The 22,221-nt window shown below is 40.4% G+C and overlaps 1 protein-coding gene across 2 annotated transcripts in view; it reads right to left on the reverse strand.

Annotated features, from left to right (window-relative positions):
* The window catches only part of LOC120514805, a 34,178-nt gene extending 13,512 nt beyond the window's left edge, over positions 1–20,666 (reverse strand). Inside the window, exons 1-4 of one of the 2 annotated variants that reach the window (XM_039735382.1) lie at positions 20,515–20,666; positions 19,939–20,256; positions 9,154–9,198; positions 664–774 (exon numbers count right to left, since the gene is read on the reverse strand). In XM_039735382.1, coding sequence (XP_039591316.1) covers positions 664–774; positions 9,154–9,198; positions 19,939–20,256; positions 20,515–20,530 — 490 coding nt within the window. In that variant the 5' untranslated portion in view covers positions 20,531–20,666. Of the gene's footprint in view, positions 1–663; positions 775–9,153; positions 9,199–19,938; positions 20,257–20,438; positions 20,494–20,514 lie in introns of those variants that run through there. The other variant, XM_039735373.1, reaches the window with a different exon arrangement.
* Between the last annotated feature and the right edge of the window lie 1,555 nt (positions 20,667–22,221).

The raw sequence follows: 22,221 nt of genomic DNA on the forward strand, positions 1-22,221 counted from the left end.
CTTGCTGCCGGTGCCTAGGAAAATACCTTCAGCTCCTCGGAAGAGGAACATAAACTTGTCAAAGACCCCACTGTAATGTCATAAGACAATTCTATGGGCTTCTGTTAACTGTTAGTGTATGGGAGTGAATGCCACAGTCAAAAGAAAATTAAATCTGTTCTTTCTTTAGTCCCATATTTCTATGACTTAAAATCTCCGCTATGGTTACTGGCGACAGGCACATCAGTTTAAGTACGGCTGCAACTATGAAAAGCCGCATTCAAAAGTAGAATGCACTCATGCAGAATTCAGGTGGTCTTTTATCTCTACTGCTGCTCATCTCTGGAATTTGTTCCATCATATTACTTTCTTGAGTTTTTTTTTTCTTTATTTAAAACTTTTCAAATTTGCTTTGTCTTTGTCTGAAATTCTGTTCCCTGTAAAATTTTACAGTTTTACATTTTATGCTTTGCGGTGGGCTGGCACCCTGTCCGGGATTTGCTTCCTGCCTTGCGCCCTGTGTTGGCTGGGATTGGCTCCAGCAGACCGCCGTGACCCTTTGTTAGGATACAGCGGGTTGGATAATGAATGGATGGATTTTATACTTTTTTAATTTTAATGTGCCTTGAGCATTTTGAATGACACAATTAATTAAAATGTATTTTGATTCATATTATTTCATACCTGCTTGTATTTTGCAGATTATGAATCCAAGAGCCATGCAGAAGATGATACCCGCGAATGTCACCATTAGAATAAAGAACAGGTCATATTCTTCCTTGATTTCCAGTACTCCTGTGAAAAAAAATGACAAAAACTTACTGTGAATACTTAAATTCTACTGCAACGTGACCTGCTTATAAATGTAACATCATGAACAAATTATGTACAACATACTGTAGCTACTGTGTTATAAATTAGTGCCAACGTGGACACCTTGGAAACTAAATGTGCAAATCTATCACAAGCTAATGAGACTACATCAACACTCAGGGCCGTCTTAAAGCATAGGTGCCCTATATGTATGTTGTGACTTGCTGTCAATAAATAAATACTATACTATACTAAACTATAAATATTTGTTATTGTGTTACAAGTGGACATTGGCATTCACCTCTGATTTAGTATCATAGTCACCTCTGCAGCCTCATGTGCAGGTATGTGTATGGATTTCACACACTACATATAATAAAAGCGTCACTTCAACTCAATACAAAAGTTTGTATTGAACACTTAATTGATAATAAATAATCATGGTAATTTCCCTACTGTGCCATCTCCGTCTGTAAGCTTTACCAACTGAGTATCATTTATATATTTTGTTGTTTTATTGTCCAAACGTTTGTGTTGATTCATCTTTGCTGTACAGAATGTTTTTTAATGTTTAAACACAGATTTTATTGGAAGTACCAATCCAATAAATATGTTTTAATTTTATCGACCATTTACATTTTTATAACTGTGAGTGGTTCTCTAGGTAGGATGAATGGAGGAAGAGGGTGAGTCAGGGAGGCCAGAACTGGAACTGATGTGACAGGAAGATGGATTCAGGGCAGGGATGTCTTAACGCATGGGCAATTGCCCCCCACGAGCCCTCACCCTAATCTATGTATGTTGTGACTTGCTGAGTGGTTGTGAAGGTAGGGGCCCCAGTGCACTGCTTTGCCCGGGGGCCTATAATGCTGTTAAGATGGCCCTGTCCATACTACTACATTTTTTATAAAAACACAAGCATTAGTCTCGGTTATCAGGTTGGTGTTTTTAACTCTAGAAAATGGAGATTTTTGAGAATGCTCTCCAGAGCCACATATTCTTAAAATGCCGGCTCAGCACTTGTTTCCTGAAGAGGCATTAGCTCTCTTGGAAATGTGTTCTTTTAAAATTGTGGCATATTAAATAATTAAACAATATCATAATATACCAGAAAAGGCGATATCCCTCCCATAGTGATTACGGCGGTACAAGAATCACATGAGACAAAATATCTTTTAGCTTACATTTACTGACGTTTTACGCGGTTACAGACGGGGAGGCATATGGACAGACTTTATCCAGGTGGGAAATCTGGATCAACACAGTCAGCCATTTTCTCCGTCCCCACGCTGGGAGGTTTTTCGACAACTCTTTGTGTCGACACAGCCTCGAAGGGTCTGGCTACTGTCCAGACCTTTTATACAGTTCTTCTTCAACTTGCTGGTCCTTTCTTCCTCCAAACAAGGACTGAATTCCTCTTCCACAAAATACAGAAATATCATAGTGCTTACATGCCGATTCTCATTCTCCCAATAAGGAAAGAAGATTTGTGCTGATAGAGGACAGAAATACCCTAACCTGTGTTTAAGCTGACTATACAAGCCTCCAGTTGTCTTTGGCTATCTAATCCAATGCTTGGTCAGCAATTCTAACTGCTGAGCTCCTGTGTGCCACAGTTAACATGCACATGTGAATAAAACTCATAACAGTATTGTCCAGATATAGTGACATAAAGAAGTGTCCACGAAAAACTAATATGGAAGTGTCCACGAAAAACCTTTGTTCTTCTTGCTACATTAGAATATTTGATAACAACACATCACACAGTAGTTTGCAAGCCCAAACACTATAACAGCAAATCCACAGTATGGTCTACGGCTGGCTTGTAATTCCGGCCAATACCCCAGGCCACCAGATGGAGCTCTCCCTGCAGCATGGAGGTGCCCTGGATAACAGCAGGGAATCATGGACTATGGAGTTTTCCCCTACAGCCCTGCTGGATACCCCAGGGGCCAACAGAGGACGCTGCAGGGAGGCCCAGAGAGTCACATGTGCCCTATAACCCGGAAGTCCGTGATAGGCAAAGTGACAACAGAAGTGACGTACTTCTGGGGTGAAGAAGAAGACTTTTTATCTGACCCAGAAGTGATAGGATAGCACATGGACTGGGGGATTGGAAACACTTCTGGGTCAGGGACTTTAAAAGGACTATGGGAAATCCCAGATGTGGAGCTCAGCTGGGTGGAAGGGTGGCAACGCGTCTGGGAGTGGTGGAGAGTTTATTATTGTAGTGTATTGTGATTAATATTGTGGAGAGGAGGGTGCTTTGTGCATTGTTGTGTATTAATCAAGTCAACATCTGGACTTTTATCTGGTATCTGGAGTCAAGTCTGAGGGGTCAAGAGGACGAGAGCACCCTCTATCTGTCACAACAGATAGAAGTTGGACAGTACTGTGTCCATGACTCATTTAATGAGACGCAAAAAGACAGAACTGAAGATCAACAGTATAATAGTAGAGCTTTTACTAAAGTTTACAGTGTACATCATGATTTTGGATTAACATCATGATCTGAAGTCGGACAAACTCAGACTTGACAGACCAGCCTTGGGTTTTTGAATTGGAAATCTGACTTATGGTAACATTCCAGTTGAAAATTCTGACTTGGAAATTGGAAACTCCCAAATGGAATGCAGCATTATTACATGGATCTTCCTGATTGGTCTTGTTTGTTACATTTTCTCCATTTTTCCTTTGCTCGTTTTATACTCATGCTTTGCTCTCAATGTCAATTCCACCTCATCATCAGTGCAAACAAAAGAATCTGTTATTTTGTTTTTCATGTTTGCCACTACTGTTCTGCGTGTGTAAACGCAAGTTGCAAATCACTTCCTTCTCCTCTTTCTTCCAATGCGCACATTCCCAGCGCAGACGAACAGCTACATCATGCGCATTTTGGATCATTTTAGCGTGGGCAGAGATACTTTCTTAAATGATGTGAAAATGGAGATTGTTTTCTTAAAAACAACTGATAATTGAAAATATAGTAGTGTGGATGTAGCCTTGAGGTTTGTACTTTAGGTGAATAGAGATATGATACCAAAATACTGCGCAATCTCCTTTATTCAACAATCAGTAGTCACAATAGTCACAGAATGGTATGGCGCCTGTTATCCTATTAATACGTGAGAATCTTAAGGACAAAGCCATCTGTTCAGGCGCACAGTCTCTTCACAGATCAGAGAAGCTCCAAAAATGTTAGGATGGGCCACAATGTGGAAAGAAGTAGAGACCAAGGAGGCACTGCCTGAATGTCAGGGAATTTGCGTCCCTTCCAGAGGATACTCAGGTTTTGGAAAATGGGAAATGTGAGCAAACATTACAATGAAAGGAAATGTCTGTGAGCCCCAGTTAACTAAATAGTTTATTAAAATTACATAACTGAAACAATGAAAGGCTTAAATGATCAATTAACTCACAAAGGGATAACTAAGAATTTGGGAAACGATAAAGAAAAACTTGTAAGCAAAGGAATGCCAAAAGGATAAATTAGCAATAATTTAACTAGTGATTAGCGAAACCATCGAGTTTTATTTCACGTACCATTTGTGAAATTGATGCTAAAATGTGCCTTGGTTATGGTGTTTATTAAAATGAGTCCATTGGGACACAGGAAGTCTCAATAAATCAAATAACACGCAAAACAATTAAGAATTTAGGAAAGAAAACAGAAAATCTATAAACAAAAGAATACTAAAGGGATAACTTAATAATTTAAGTAGTTACTAGTGATTAGCGAAACAAGTTTCATTTCTTGAAACGTTTTCTGAAATTGCTGCTAAAATATGTTTTGCATTTCACATTAAGGAATAATTAAGATTTCAGGAAAAGAAAAAAAAAACAAAATATGTAAAAAAAAAGGAATACTAAAGGGATAAATTAACAATATTTTAAGTAGTTACTAGCAATTAGTAAAACATTTCATGTACTATTTTGTGAAACCAATGATAAATTTGTTTTGCTTACGTTTTTACAGTCATGAAAATACTACATGGAGCTTTCTTGAGTTTTTAAAGATCCCTAAGGCCTTGTTCACACTTTAGTGTTTGCTTGCACTTTTTTCTGTAGCTACAAATTAGTGGTAATCGGCAAGACACAAGTAAATTATTTTTTTTATGAGAAATGAATATTATTCATATCTCTATATACAATATATATAAAGCGATAAGATAACCGTCCATCTGGGATCTGTGCCCCTGCCCAAGTGTAATGCCACACGGCATCTACAAGGGAGCAGGATTGTCCTATGAACCTATGCATGCGATTGGCATAACATAGTAAACTTGGCGTATTTTGTGTGTCCCGGGCATCATGTCATTTGGCATCCACAACAGGTCTGGAATGTCTGATGTAAAAAGGCAGTAAGATGTAGAAGGGGTTGCCCTTGTCAGGCCTGATGAACAGTTCATAAATGCAGGACATGATGAAAACAAACAGGCCTACTATTGCACCATTAAGCCTATTTTCATAAACAGGTTATTCTCTCGGTTAGTTAAGAATATCATATTTGCTCAAAAGTTCCAAACACTGACTTCCTAGTTCAACATTTAAATTTCTGTTTCAAAAACATAAAAGTCGGTCATTCACTGCAAACAACACATGGCACTCAGCTTTGACTGACATGCTGTGACTACATAGTGTGCTAAATTCCATGCAGAATCTTCAGTTCTCCTCACACTTTCCAAAGAATGCCACATGGCTCCTGATGGCAATGGGTGACTGTGACTGCTGCTAATGAACTGGACTTGAAATCAGTGGAGAAAAACCCCTGAATGAACTGCTAGGGGAAAGTACATACATATTTAGAAATTAGAGAATATTACATTAAGTTGCTTCAGAGCACTGCAGTCAGATTATCGGCCAGTCATTTTGAAAAGCAACTAACAACTTGATGACTGCTTCTTGTCTGTATTGTTTGGGGTATCATTTAATATATGTTGTTGGTAACATTGTCTGAATGTTGGTGTTGTATTAAAGTCAGTGGTCTATGGTTATTACTTTAATCCAAGGATGAAAATACTATTAGATGGCAAAACACTGTTGTAAACGCTTTAGTGCCCATTCAGAGGTTGGTAGTCAGCTGGCTGAGATTCCCACAACAGAAACCGTGTTTGATTGTAACAAACCATGGACCCCGAGAGGTCTGTTCCCTCAACTGATGCTGCTGACTTTTTGTTTTCTTCTCCTCCATTGTCATTAATCATAAAGCAATGATATTGATAATGGACATAAAGTGTTCGGTTCCATTAATGTTTATCGGTTTAGAATTACGTCACTGTGCTCTTAAACCAATCTATCCCTTTATGTGTATTCTCTATGTAATTGTATTTTACTTGTGAAATTGTTACAGCACTCTGAGCAATACGCAAAAAGTTGAAGTGGGGTGAAGCATCAAAGAACGTAGCACAGAGTGCCAAAAAGTCCCATTCTCAATGCCCACTAGAGGACTTAAAGGCCGTCAAAATCCTTGGCCAGTTTCACAAGGGTGAAGGAAACATGTTTATAAATTAAAGATTTGTAACAAGAAAAACTGAGGAATACAAAAGGCACAGAAGACAATACCTTGAAAATAGGCAATCCCAAATGCAAACACAGTCCCACGACGAAATCCAAGAGAATAGAGCAATAGGTCACAAAGTACAGAAAATCAAAAATAATAATAAAAAAAAGGATATCACAGGAGAACTCACCAACCACTAAGAGCATACAATGAACCACAGAGGACTGTGCGCCTTTATAGGCCTGTGGGCAGTCCCTTGACAGTGACGGGTAAGTGGTAACGCATTTTGTGGGACCCCCAACGAAACACATGATACATGGAAATAGACAGACATATGCAAACTAAATGATCAACTATGTTAACTTTAAAAAAAAGAACAAAACAGGCAAAAATGAGAAATTTGAACCTCAGGCATGGGGGATCCCTAGCTGAAACATATCGCTATTATTACAATTATTTTCATGTTAATATATTTATGTTTAGTCATGTATCAGGATTGGATAGTGGACTGGATATGTTTGCTTTGGCTTCTTCTCTATCTATCTATCTATCTATCTATCTATCTATCTATCTATCTATCTATCTATCTATCTATCTATCTATCTATCATATAGTGCCTTTCATATCTATCTATCTATCTATCTATCTATCTATCTATCTATCTATCTGTCTGTCTGTCTATTATTGCATTTGTTCCCCTGTTTTACTTGTTTCATTCTATTTTTTTCTTAAAGTACAAAAAAAATTGCTTTGGATTTTCCTACTAAAGACCACATGTTGACAGTTAGCCTCTCCTCGGAAGATCATTTTCAAATAATTTGTGACTTTTTCTATAACTTTTTTAGCTTTAGCCTCATGTTGAGCTTGTGCAGGCCAAAATCTTCCTTTGGAGTCTGGGCTAGGCTGCCTTGAGTAAGGCCTGCTTTTAGATCCCAGACTGGTCTGGATTAGGATATTTAGCGTCCTGCATCCTTTTTGCTGTGTTTTTGTGAACAACTTCACGACACATGTAGATAAAGACAGAGTGAGTATTGTAAATTAAATAGGACGCCAAACAAAACGTGAGTAGATATTAATTAGATTAGACTAGATTACTGCAATGCACTCCACTCAGGATCACCCAAAAAAGACATCAATCGATTGCAATCAGAGCTAAATGCAGCTGCTAGAATCTTAATTAGGAACAGAAAATCCGAACACATTTCATCAGTTCAAATGTCACTACACTGGTTACCTGTGTCATTTAGAATTGACTTTAAAATACTGCTTATGGTTTACAAAGCCTTAAATAATCTGCTCCATCTTATATCTCAGAATGCCTGTCACCTTACACTCCAAATCGTAACCTTAGATCTTCAAATGACGGTCTGCTTAGAATTCGACAAGCTGAACTTAAAAGAAGTGGTGAGGTGGGCGGCCTTCTGCTGGTATGCACCTAAAATCTGAAATAGCCTGCCAATAGGAATTCACCAAGCTAATACAGTGGAGCACTTTAAAAAACTGCTGAAAACACATTGGTTTCAAGTTCAAAGTTTATTGTCATGTGCACAGTAAGGAAACACGTTTCCCTGTACAATGAAATTCTTTCTTTGCTGTCCACACCAAATGACATAACCAACATATAAAGATAAACATAAATAAAAAGTAGCAGACAGATAATAAGTAAAAGAGGCAGCATAAAGTATAAAAACAGAACAGAAGTATAAAGTGTAATGTGCAGGTAGGTGTGTGATGGACAAGTCATATACAGCTGTGTGAGGTCGATAGAATGAGGTGAACCATGATTATAAACTCCAGTCAGTTATTTAGGAGTCTAATTTTTGGGAAAGAACGAGGTCTTTAGCCTGGAAGTCCTGCATTTCATACGTCTGTACCTCCTGCCTGAGTTTGTGTATATCCCTGAGGATCAAGGCAGTTCTCCTGTGGACTCTGCAGTTGTTGATTCTCTGCCGAGAGGGCAGTGGGGTCCTTATGATCTTCTCAGAAGTCTTTACCACTATCTGCAAGCGTTTGTGGTCCATAGCAGTAGTGTTGTCATACCACATGGTGATGCAGCTGGTCAAGATGTTCTCAACAATGCAGCTGTAGAAGTTGCTGAGGATCTTAACATGGTTTTCTCTTAGCTTCATTTTAGTGTAAGCCTGATATTCTGTATATGCATTGAATTATCTTTGTTTTTCATGGCTGTTCCACAATCCATACTAATCCCTACTTTCTCTGCTGTTTGCCACCACCACCCGATCAAAGCACCATGCAGTCCCTACATAGATGGATTGAAGGCCAGAGGTCCACATGAACATCATCATCAAGTTCTTCCATGTAATGCTTGAAAACCATGAAGACTGACTGAGATCATTTATGTTAGGTAGAATGCCTAGAGGGGGCTGGGTGGTCTTGTGTCCTTGGAACCCCTGCAGATTTTTTTTTTCTCCATTCCACATGAATTTTTTTTTGTTTTGTTTTTTTCTGTCCTCCCTGGCCATTGGACCTTACTTTATTCTTTCTTAATTAGTATTGCCTAATTTTATTCTTATATTCTTTCTTCATCTTTGTATGAAAACGTGCTATAGAAACTAATGTTGTTGTTGAGAATAAAACTTAGACATATAGTAACAAAGGGCTATGAGCAATCATGATGTATTGAGGAGGAGGAGAATAAATATGGCATCATTTACCATAATGTTCTTAAAAGGTGAAATAGTACCTTCAGTAAAGCTCAATTAAGTCTGTCACTTCTACAGAAAGAGGAAACTCTACATAGAAACAAAATGAGATGAGAGAAAATTGTCTTATGCTCAAAAGAGTGGCACGCCTGGAAGGAAACAAGTCACCATCTAACAAATAAATCAAATGAGCCGTACCTTCAGAGCAGGAGCAAAGGCCGTTCACAGAAGAGTTTGCCGATTCTAGGAGAGAATTAAATGAAAAACAAAATATAAATATACAGTATATATTTTTGTAATATATATATATATATATATATATATATGGGCGGCATGGTGGCGCAGTGGTAGCGCTGCTTCCTCACAGTAAGGAGACCTGGGTTCACTTCCCAGGTCCTCCCTGCATGGAGTTTGCATGTTCTCCCCGTGTCTGCGTGGGTTTCCTCCCACAGTCCAAAGACATGCAGGTTAGATGCATTGGCGATTCTAAATTGTCCTGAGAGTTTGCTTGGTGTTTGGGTGTGCACGTACTGCCCAGGGTTTGTTTCCTGCCTTGTGCCCTATGTTGGCTGGGATTGGCTCCAGCAGACCTCTGTGACCCTGTAGTTAGGATATAGCAGGTTGGATAATGGATGGATGGATGTTTTATATATAAGTTACATAACAGATGTGGACATATCTGACCTTTCACCTCATTAAAAAAGAGTTTGCATGCCTCCTAAAAGTAATGAAATGAAAAGCCATTGTCCCCTGTTCACCTGCATGCCTTTGACATGTCATCAAGTAAAGCACAGCGAGTGTGTACAGAGATCATGTATGGCTTATTCTATAAACAGATTCTAAAATGGCCTGGACACAATTTTTGATACCCCTACATAAAATCCTAAATAATTGGTGAGGCAGACGGCTGAGGCCCATGCCTGGCCAGGATGCCCCATTCAGGATATGTTCAGGGGGAGCAACCATGGACTATTCAATACCTCCCCCTGGAAGCTAGGTGGCAACCCCCCTGGGTTGGAGCAGTGCCTCAGTCTCCCACAGGGCTCCATGGGAATTGGAGTTTGGTGCAGCCCTGTTGGGTCTCACAGGTGGTGCTGCAGCTGGGACTCCTGAGCCCTTATGGGAAGTGTTTTCACCACACCTAGAAGTGCAGTTGGAATTCAGCAATCAGGCACCTGGAGCACTTCTGGGTGAACTATAAAAGGGCCAGCAGCCATCACTGAGGGAGCCAGAGTCGAGAGGAGGAAGACGAAGCCTGGGAGGAGAAGTGTCAAGGCGGCAAGAAGACAGGCTGTATAGGAAAAAAAGGACAAAGTTTGAATAGCCTGAAGCATTGTGTTGGGTGGTGTAAAAACGGACATATTGTAAATAAATGTGAGTGTTAGGATATTCACCGTCTTTCTGTCTGTGTCCGGGGTCTGACCTATCACATTGCAATTAATTTTTCAAACTTGCTGTTTTCTTGAATTTGTATCACACGCGTCTCCAATTGTGCAGTCAGACATTCAGCCGATTAAAACTCTGCTGTTTGGTGTCAACATGTGTCCCACACTGAACATGGACCAGAGAAGGCGCAGTTGAGAACTGTCTGAAGAGATCAGAGAGAAAATGATAGACCAGTATGAGGCAAAGGCTGGAAGACCACCATCTCCAAGCAGCTTGATGTCGCTGTGAGAACAGTTGAAAATATTATGAAGGAGTGGAAGATCCATGGGACTGTAGTAAATGTCCCTGGACACGGCTACAAGAGGAAAATCAACCCCAAAATGCACAGAAGGACAGTGAGAAAGGAAAGAGATCATTAGCAGCAAAAACTGGTTGCAGATTAAGAAGATGGTTAGAATGAAAACCTGTAGCCAGTGCAGTACTCCAGGCCCAGAGTTGGCCAACCTGATATGTAACACTTATAAAGCATCAGTGAAGCGGTTAAGTGTCTCTGTGTGGTGTGGCATCTGACATGCTGCTAAAATGACTTACAAATGTGAAGGATTCGCAGGCCGCATATTAAAGTATGCAATATTAAGAGAAGCGTGTCTCACTTTCTGACCATTTCAAAATGAAGTTAAGCTAGGCAGCCTGTGACAGTGCAGGTTAGCTCCATGCTGTGACTTCAGCTTTGGGAACCTTTTGAACCCCATATCGTCAATAACGTTTCCGAGGGATGAGCTGAGCAAATGAGGACAAACACATACCAAGCAAGGGGATGCTGAAAAAGTGATCGAATGCTTGCATTAAACAATTAAAAAATTGTCAGTGTCCATTAAATTGCAGTACTCTAAATCTCCACTAATAATTCAGTCAGTCAGTCATTTTCCAACATGCTATATCCTAACACAGGGTCATGGGGGTCTGCTGGAGCCAATCCCAGCCAACACAGGGAGCAAAGCAGGAACAAATCCCAAGGCAGGGTGCCAGCCACCAGCAGGGCACACACACACACGAGGGATAATTTAGAATTGCCAGTGCACCAAACTGGCATGTCTTTGGACTGTGGGAGGAAACCCACGCAGACATGGGGAGAACAAGCAAACTCCACGCAGGGAGGACCCGGGAAGCGGACCTGGGTCTCCGAACTGTGAGGCAGCAGCGCTACCACTGCGGAACGATGCCACCCTACTAATAATTCAATAAATAATAAAATCAAAATGTTGTCCATGGAGGTTTAAACAATAGACAGAAAATATCCATAAAAGTGAGGTTAAAAACCATCTGGAAGGAAACTTTCCTTTATTAAGAGCCCGGCGCATTGTTCGTAAAATTGACATCTCTTCAGCTCATCCCGTGTGGGCCTCACAAAAGAGGAGTCACCCTGCCAACAGACCCAGCCAACTTTCCATGGGTCCGGGTCCCAGCTATTCCATGACAACAGCAAGGCTTCCACTCTGGACTTAAGCTCGGGTCACCAAAGAGGAGCCATGGTGTTCACTTTGGGGGCGGCCTATCCAAGCCTCTTAGTCCCGCTGCCTTCCTGAAATTCTGTGGTGAGCTGCCAGCACCTCCTGGTCACTCCAGCTCCCCGAGTCTCTCATCTGGAGTGATCCTTTACAGCAGCACCCTGGGCGTTGGCCACCTTGTCCACACAGCTACCTGCCCCTGCTCTCTCTCTCTCTCTCTCTCTCTCTCTCTCTCTCACCGGCTCCTTCTACCTCCTGCTTTCATCTATCTGTCTCTCCCTTCAACCTCTGATCTGTTTTTGTTCCCCTCGGCAGCAGCTTTAAAATTTACAAACATTCTAATCAATCAGTCCGTTTATAGTGCCAACTATAATACTGAGGATAATGTAAATAGTAAGGTGGAAAGATTTAATACTAAAGTGAGAGCTGCTGTTGACAGAGTTGCACCTGAAAAGACAGTGAAAAAATCTTCTAGCATTGTTATACCATGGAAGACCCAAAGAGTGTCTGATTTAAAGAGAACATGCCGTAGAGCTGAGCGTCAATGGAGGAAGACTAAACTTACTATCCACCATGAAATATTAAAAGTCAAAATAACAGAATACAATAACTCTGTCCGTCTTGAGAGACGCTGCTATTTCTCCAAGATTATAAATAACAATGCTAGTAATCCCAGAGTCTTACAGTATTTTCTACAATCGATGGCCTACTAAACCCAGGTAACTCAAAAGAATGCCTCCTAAGTACTTCCAGTAAAACCTGTGAGGCTATCGCTGTATTTTTTAATCAAAAATTAATGATATTAGAAATAACATAGTATATCCCTCCAACACTAAGGATCCTCCTAAACCCCAGCATTCTGTTATAAACAAATTAAACTCTTTCACTAGGATAGATTTACCTGATTTACAAAAAATAATCTCTCAATTAAAACCCTCCACCTGCGTCCTTGACCCGATACCAACAAGGTTTTTCAAAGAAGTATCAGGCGTGCTAATTGATAATATTCTGGACATAGTAAATTCGTCATTAGATACGGGGGTCTTAAGACTGCTGTAGTTAAACCCCTTCTTAAGAAACATAATCTTGACCCCTCGGCTCTTGAAAATTTTAGACCCATCTCTAACCTGCCTTTCTTAAGTAAAGTTCTAGAGAAGGCAGCCATTATGCAGTTAAATGACCACCTCAATAAACATGCTATTCTTGATAAATTTCAGTCGGGTTTTAGAACAAATCACAGCACAGAAACTGCACTCGTTAAAGTAGTAAATGACTTGCAGTGAATGCAGACAGAGGCCATTTATCTGTTCTCATCCTCTTAGATCTGAGTGCTGCATTTGACACCATTGATCACAACATTCTTAGAAATCGCCTTAGTCAATGGGTGGGCCTCTCTGGCAGGTCTTAAATTGGTTTGAATCCTACCTGACAGGGAGAAAAATTTTTGTTAGTTGTGGGAATTACAACTCGAAGACACATGATATCCGATATGGTGTTCCACAAGGCTCTATCCTGGGTCCGCTGCTCTTCTCAATCTACATGCTTCCGTTAGGTCAGATTATCTCAGGGCACAACGTGAGCTACCACAGCTATGCTGATGACACACAGCTGTACTTATCAATAGCACCTGATGACCCCGATTCTATTGATTCACTAACAGAATGTCTGACTAGTATCTCAGAATGGATGAATAGTAACTTTCTCAAGTTAAATAAAGAGAAAACTGAAATCTTAGTGATTAGCAATAATGGATACAATGAGGCTATTAGAAATAAACTGGATACATTAGGATTAAAAGTCAAGACGGAGGTAAAAAGCTTAGGGGTAATTGTTGACTGTAATCTGAATTTTAAAATCGAATATTAATCAGATCACTAGGACAGCATTTTTCACTTAAGAAACATAAGTAAAGTTAGACCTCTTATATCACTGAAAGATGCTGAGAAATTAGTTCACGCGTTTGTTTTCAGTCGACTAGATTACTGTAACGCACTCCTCTCAGGACTACCCAAAAAAGACATAAATCGTTTGCAACTAGTGCAGAATGCAGCTGCTAGAATCCTAACTAGGAAAAGAAAATCCGAACACATTTCTCCAGTTTTAATGTCACTACACTGGTTACCTGTGTCATTCAGAATTGACTTTAAAATTCTGCTTATGGTTTATAAAGCCTTAAATAATCTCGCCCCATCTTATATATCGGAATGTCTGACACCTTATATTCCAAATCGTAATCTTAGATCATCAAATGAGTGTCTCCTTAGAATTCCAAAAACAAAACTTAAAAGAAGTGGTGAGGCGGCCTTCTGCTGTTATGCACCTAAAATCTGGAATAGCCTGCCAATAGGAATTCGCCAGGCTGATACAGTAGAGCACTTTAAAACACTGCTGAAAACACATTACTTTAACATGGCCTTTCTATAACTTCAATTTAACTTAATTTAACTTAATCCTGATACTCTGTATGTTCAATTTCCTTATAATAACTATTCATGGTGGCTCTAAAATCGTACTGACCCCTACTCTCTTTTCTGTTTCTTTTCCGGTTTCTTTGGTGGTGGCCTGCCACCTCCACCTACTCAAAGCTTCATGAGGCTCCAACCATGATGGATGGATTAAAAGGCAGAAGTCTACGTGACCATCTTCATCAAGTCCTTCCGTGAGAACCCTAAATCCAAAGAGGACTGTTTCATTTATGTTAGGTAGAATGCCCAGAGGGGACTGGGCGGTCTCATGGTCTGGAATCCCTACAGATTTTATTTTTTCTCCAGCCGTCTGGAGTTTTTTTTGTTTTTTCTGTCCCCCCTGGCCATTGAACCTTACTCTTTTTCGATGTTAATTAATGTTGATTTATTTTGTTTTATAATTGTGTCTTTTATTTTTCTATTCTTTATTATGTAAAGCACTTTGAGCTACTGTTTGTATGAAAATGTGCTATAGAAATAAATGTTGTTGTTGTTGCTTTCTTTCTCATGCGGGCTATTTCTTATATGACTCCATGGGTGCAGCCTCTCAATCGTGCACTGCAGGAAGTTGATGAAGCAATTGAGACAGACCACATCCTCCGTGTGAACAGGCACACCCATGGAGAGTGAGCAGACCAATTAATTATTTATTTGTAAAAACGGCCCACTTTTCTGAGCCGAGGACCCACTATATCAGGGTCCTGGAGACAGCAGAATTTTTCTCCAACCCAAATGCTTAATAAGAAGCCCTTATTGCTCAAGTGACACTTCTGCTTCACTTTAGTTGTCTCGCTCATTAAGATTTTGAACCCTTATTGCGTATTTTAGTCTTAAACAGCTGTAGTCTTGTTTTTTTTTTTAATTGCTCCTAATTAGCAATAACATGCAAATGACATAACAGACCGGCATTTCTCCATTTAGCTTGTTACCACTGACACCTGTGTGCATTTATCATGCACTGTTGGGTTTAATTAAATACTTGGAAGAAAAGTGAAGAGAAAAAAGTGAAGGACTGATAATTACTCCTCTGTTTTAGCCTTCAAATCATTTAAAGGTTAGAAAGGGGGAAAAAATCTAGGATAAGAGAATTACCTGACATAAAAGAGTTAAAGCGTTAACTTTTTTTTTTTCGGCTGCTCCTGTTAGGGGTTGCCACAGTGGATTATCTTGTTCCATATCTTTCTGTCCTCATCATCTTGTTCTGTTACCCCCATCACCTGCATGTCCTCTCTCACCACATCGATAAACCTTCTCTTAGGCCTTCCTCTTTTCCTCTTGCCTGGCAGCTCTATCTTTAACATACTTCTCCCAATATACCCAGCATCTCTCCTCTGCACATGTCCAAACCAATGCAATCTCGCCTCTGACTTTGTCTCCCAACCTTAGCTGACCCTCTAATGTCCTCATTTCTAATCCTGTCCATCCTTGTCACACCCAATGCAAATCTTAGCATCTTTAACTCATCCACCTCCAGCTCTGTTTCCTGCTTTCTGGTCAGTGCCACCATCTCAGACCCATATAACATAGCTGGTCTCACTACCGTCCTGTACACCTTCCCATTCACTCTTGCTGATACCCGTCTGTCACAAATCACTCCTGACACTCTTCTCCACCCATTCCACCCTGCCTTCACTCTCTTTTCACCTTAATTCAACAATCCCCCTTACTCTGTACTGCTGATCCCAAGTATTTAAACTCATCCACCTTTGCCAACTCTACTCCCCTCATCCTCACCATTCCACTGACCTCCCTCTCATTTACACACATGTATTCTGTCTTGTTCCTACTGACCTTCATTCCTCTTCTCTCTAGAGCATATCTCCACCTCTCCAGGGTCTCCTCAACCTGCTCTCTACTATCGCTACAGATCACAATGTAATCAGCAAACATCACAGTCCACGGGGACTCCTGTCTAATCTCGTCTGTCAACCTGTCCATCACTATTACAAATAAGAAAGGGCTCAGAGACGATCCCTGATGTAATCCCACCTCCGTCACTCCTACCGCAGACCTCACCACTGTCACACTTCCCTCGTACATATCCTGTACAACTCTTACATACTTCTCTGCCACTCCCGACTTCCTCATACAGCTCCTCTCGAGGCACCCTGTCATATGCTTTCTCCAGGTCCACAAAGACACAATGCAACTCCTCCTGGCCTTCTCTAAACTTCTCCATCAACATCCTCAGAGCAAACATTGCATCTGTGGTGCTCTTTCTTGGCATGAAACCATAAAGAGTTAAAGCACTAACGAGCCATGAAATTAAATTATTACCAAGAATTGCTTTCTAATTAAGCAACCAGGTTAGAATCAAAACCTGCAGCCACTGCAGCCCTCCAGGACTGTGATTGAGGACCCCTGCACTACACCAACAAAGCCACATTGCACAGATGGATAAACACTTTACTAATAATTGTAGGTGTTATGAAGACCCAAAGAGTCCTTGGTTGAGGCCTTGTTACATAACAGTAAATGACTAATAAATGCATTTCTGCAGTATCTAAACTGTTATCAGAATTTCAGCTATCCATGTATTTACCTGTCTGTTGTGCAGTGTCTTTTACACATAGCTAAAGTAAAAGCAACCCTTAACAATGTTGATTTCTACAGGATATTCAGTAACACTTTAGTTTAGGTACTGCAAAAATGTATCTGTAACTCATTTACTCTTAGGTAAAAAACCTTTACAAAGGCTTCTTTTGGTGTTAGTTACGCTTACAAAGCATCAGTGAAGTCCTTCTTCATATCTGCTGTGTGACCCACTTAAAAAACATCACTTCAGACTGGTCGGAGGTGGCTTAAATATGACACTTTTTTTCGATGTTACATATTTTGCAGAAGACCTGTGTATCCTTCAAATTAACAAGTCATTTGGCCACAAGTCAATATGCCGCACAGCACAGAGATGAATAACCCATCTACTGATGTTTTATAAAGACAAAAAAAGGAAGACTTTGTGGTGGTCTTATCACATAAAAGTTAATGTGTAATGGATGCATTTTTGCCATACCTAAAGTAACTGGCAGGTTTTGTTGGGCTGAATGGCCTATTCTCTTCAAGATTGTTCTAATGTTCTAACATGTAACTGTAATTTTCATAAACCTAAGAAACTCATAGCGCTTTACATTCTTAATCTTTATATGATACTGTATTCTACCGTGGCTGTTCATTTGTCTGTCCAGGATTTTAAATCAATTGTAGCTCGCAAACCGTTTGACTTATTGACCTGAAATTTGGTACACATGTACTACGTGACGTCTACTGTCCGCTTTCTTTGTGATGATTGACTTCCTAGGTTATTCCTCTTTTTATTTTATTTTATTGTAGAATCAACTCTCGGCAGAGGCCAGCAGGGCGGCAGTGCGGCACATGCGTACGCCGCTGTTCTCATCCCTACCACCTTCACCATCACTTCCTCTACTTCTTCATATCTTAAATCATTCTTGAGGCAGATTGAAGACTTAAGTCCCAGCTTAAGTGAAAAATTAAAGAAAATGTACTAAGTTGTTGTAATACAATCACTGATTTAATCAGTTTTAACATGAAAAGATGCCGACGAAAAAAGAGAAGAAGCGGGCCACTAGGGTGGAGCAATGAAGAGCTGCTCAGGAAGCCGCAAGTGCATCAACCTCTGAGCAAACGAATGATAAACAGAGACAGAGAAAGAGGAGGAAAACTAGGAATGCTCAAGTCAAGTGGATTCACTGCAAGTTACCGTGCAGTACGCCGTTACTGGTATCCAATAATACAAAAAAAAAAAACCTAAACAATTAATAATAATAATTTTTAAACTGTAAAACGTACTGGAGATCTGAACAAAAGTGGCAAAAAGTCTAAATGGAATTTGGTATGTTGTATGCCCTGTGATGATGTGCCGACTGCTTTATAGGGCTTGAGGATATTTTAGTGGTCAGCAGACAGAAGGACTCATTGGTAGTCTGAAGTGTTTACTATGCTGGACACAAGGATGGAGCTACTTAATCGACAAAAAGTTCTCTGGAAACTCTTCACCAGTTCAATATCTTCATAGAGGACACTGTCCAGAGGATTGGCACAACATGGCAAGGGTGCTTTAAATATGAGCACTGTATTTACTTGGTGTTGAAAGCAGCAGGAAGTAAGAGGGGCCTCCTAGATGGATGACATGGATCAGGGAGCAGCAGCATGGTTGAAGATTAGTTAGGAGAGACTGGGGATTCACATGGTCGGCAGCTGTGTAATTGTTAGGCCTTGATCATTCAAGGTATTTCAGAGACAATTGTGGGTTCGTCTTTAGCAGTGGAGGGGTAGCAACAAATTTGTCCACGTCAGTATCACAAAACTGGAGCTTTTTGGCAAGTCACATAGGCACTATGTCCACAGATAAAAAAATAAAGCTTTCAAAGAAAAGAACACCATGTCTACTGTGAAACATGGAGGAGGCTTAGGGATGTTTTGGGGCTGCTTTGCTGCCACCGGCATGGGGGGCCTTGAGTCTGAGCAGGAAACAATGAAATCTCAAGACTATTAAGACATGCTGAAGTGAAACGTCCTGCCCAGTGTCTTGATGCTCTGTCTCAGTCATAGGTCATGGATCCTCCAACAGGATAAGGAGCCAAAACACACAGCGAAAAGCTCTCAAGAATGGGTGAGAACAAAACATTGGACTATTCTGAAGTGGCCTTCAATGAGCCCCGATATGAATCCCATCAAGAACTAAAACATGAAGTATGAATAAAACCCCTTCTAACAGTTTGCTCGAGATGAGTAGTCCCAACAACCTGTGCAAAAGTCTCATGGGAACTTGATTTGCCTGTTCTGTTATAAAGTAAAACAATAAATATACCTGTTGTCGGGGGGCTCCAACTTCTCACCCTGTCTGTCTCTCTCTGACTCTCCTATCTTGGTGCTTGTCACAATGCTTTCCCTCCAGTGCCAGATTAAGAATGTCCAGCTTAATCAGTACAGTGAGTTAATATCCCATCTAGTCTTTATTTAATTCTTCTTGACTTTTACACTGAAAACAAGCACCTAGGCCTTTGCAGCCACACCAGAGCAGCTCAGATATGTCCCCTTCTCTCTGCCATGCCATTTATTCTCAATGCCATTCAATTTATACCCACACATGGTTGCACTGCCCACTGGACTTGTTTATCTGAGAACTGATGTTGTCTCATCTTCTATTTGAGTGCATTTTGTTCACAGTTCCCTAAGATATTCACACGCATGCTGTACACAAAGCTTACATAGTTACTTATAATCGATAGGTGAAGTGTGTGTGTGCGTGTGTGTGTGTGTGTGTTTGCCCATCCTGTCCACATTCTGTTTCTGCCTTGTGCCCAATGATTGCTGGGATCCATTTTCCTTGTCTGGATAAGCACATTAGGAAAATGCATGGATAATCCAATGGCCCTATGTTTCCCTAATGTTTATGTCTTTGTGAATGTATTAAATCACAAAAAGAAGACTAGACTGCTAGCTGATGCTCATTTGCAGTTTGCCCTCCACCTTGCCATAATCAGATCTAACAAGAGTGGACACCTGGTGGATGTTGACCAAGATCACCACTTGCTTATGATAAATAGCAACATTCACATAAGTAGACAATGAGACAAACTAAGACATAACCAAGTCTTCATCACCTGTAGCTGTCAGCGTTGCTCCCTCAGCAAAATGGACCTCGGGTCCTTTCCTGCTGGAGCAGTAGAAGGCTGCTGAGTCTTCATTAGTGAAGTTTTTAATTATTAAGATTTTGACTCCTTGCTCGCTGTCGGGTTTGTATTTAGTGGGCTGAAATCCATTGTAATATGTCGCCGGCAGGGCTGATTTTTCAGCATAGTTGACGATGGCCTGAGGTGGATGTCCTGACCTCTGAAGATACCAGGTTACCTCAGAATCATCTGCTAGGCTGCAGTTAACCTTTTCATCTGCTCCAGGCTCCACAATTGGTCCTAATGCACCTAAAATACAATAAGAAGAAAATGGATGGTCAAGAGTGACTGCTAAATAACCAGCATATGTTACATCTGACTTGTGCCCACAATTTACAGCACTCCTATGCATCTCTACAGAGTGGAGGTCCAGATTTCTGCTAGACCAGTCCTTTGATGAACCCTGGAATTAAACCATGAAGGATACTTACAGCAGAGCAGGACAGTGAAGGACAGTTGCCTCATGCTTAGTGGGTATGTGTGAAAGTTAAGCCTTTATTTACTTACACTTTGAATCTGTCATTGCGGAAATGTCCTGTGGTGAGGTCAGGTGGGTGTTCTGCTCTGGTCATCAACCTCACTTTACCAGTGTGGCCTTGAAGTTTATTCTTTTATAAGAACAAATCAACAAGCGTTTTCTTTTCTGTAGTTGTCCTAACCTTTACTGTCATGTTGATACCTGATGAGAAGATGAGGCTGGAGTCCAATATCCATCACGCTCCCTGAATTGAGCCTTCAATGCCTACTTCACTGTGCAGCAGTTAAAGTTCTCTCACAGGAAACCTCACCAAGGCTGCAAAAAAGTGACGTCCAAAACACAATGAGAGCCAGCAAACCTGACAAATCAAGCTAAATAAAAAACAATATTAATAAAACATACAAAATTATATACAATTATAATGACTAATCAGAGCTACAAAAAGAAGTAAAATAACTAAAAGATATAAAACAATCAAGAATCACAATTTCCAGTTTTCTGACAAAAATTGTGGTGAGATGGCCCAGGTGGACAAGAAAATAAGAGCTTCAGCTGGTGGGATGCTGCAGAAAATGCATAAAAGTCTTCTCCCCTTGAAAGTTTTTCTTATTATACAACATCGAATCACCATGGATTTAATTTGGCTTTTTAACAATCAGCAGAAAAATTAGTCTTTAATGTTAAAGTAAGAACAGATATCTCAAAGTGGTTTAAAAATGAATATAAATATAAAACATGAAATAACTGACCTCAGTATTTACCACCTTCAATGTAACACATTGCACGTGTAGCCCATCAGTAGTACAGGGTGGCCCGCCTCCAACGAGTCAATTGCATTACGTCGTGAAGAGAAAAATGATCACATTTGGTACTCACATTTACAGAAGATGTCGAAAGTGATCTCCTTGTGCGTCAATACATCTCTACAAGGCAGGTGACATGACCGCAGCCGCCTATCGAGCAGCAAACGAGGCGGGAGTCGCCTCGGTGGAGCCGGGCCACTTTTTCAATGGATTACAATGTACAATGGATTAGTGAGTTCAATGCAACAAAGTCTGACTATAGGATTCATTGATTTGGTGAAGGTTTATGTCTGGAGGTTCAAGAGAGAGAAATGAGGACAAGAGAAGTGTGTGAGGATTGTCTAGGATATGCATGAGGTAGTGGGGACTCAGGTTAAAAGGAGTGTGGGGGGAACAGACAGATACCAATTAGAGGAGGGCTGCACCAGGGATCTCCTTCAAATTCTTACTTGATCTATTTATGGTTGTGTTGAGTCATGGGAAAAAAGACCAATCCTCACAGTTTAGGCTTTAAGCTGATGACATTATGTTGTATGGGACCAGAAAAGAGGAAGTGAAAAGAATGAAGACGAACTTTGGAAAATAGAGGATTGAAGATAAATAGGAAGAACGTAGAATATTTGAAGTTTAATGATGGTCAGGATTCAGAAGTTAACCTGCAGGGAGTGCTACTAAAAGGGGAAATACTGTATGTTTAAATATCTAGAATCAGTGGTAGCCCAAGATGGAGAAATAGATGTAGACTTGACACATAGAGTGCATTATTGATGGAACAACTAGAAGAAGGTATCACAAGGATTGTGTGAGTGCAGAATTAAGGTAAAGATTAAAGGTATTATTTTTAAGACAGTAGAAGGGCTAGCAATGACATATGGAGCTGAGACACGGACAGTAAAGGGTGCACAGGAGAAGAAGTTGGATGCTGCAGAAGAA

Source organism: Polypterus senegalus, chromosome 1, assembly GCF_016835505.1.
Source record: "Polypterus senegalus isolate Bchr_013 chromosome 1, ASM1683550v1, whole genome shotgun sequence".
Taxonomy (NCBI): domain Eukaryota; kingdom Metazoa; phylum Chordata; class Cladistia; order Polypteriformes; family Polypteridae; genus Polypterus; species Polypterus senegalus.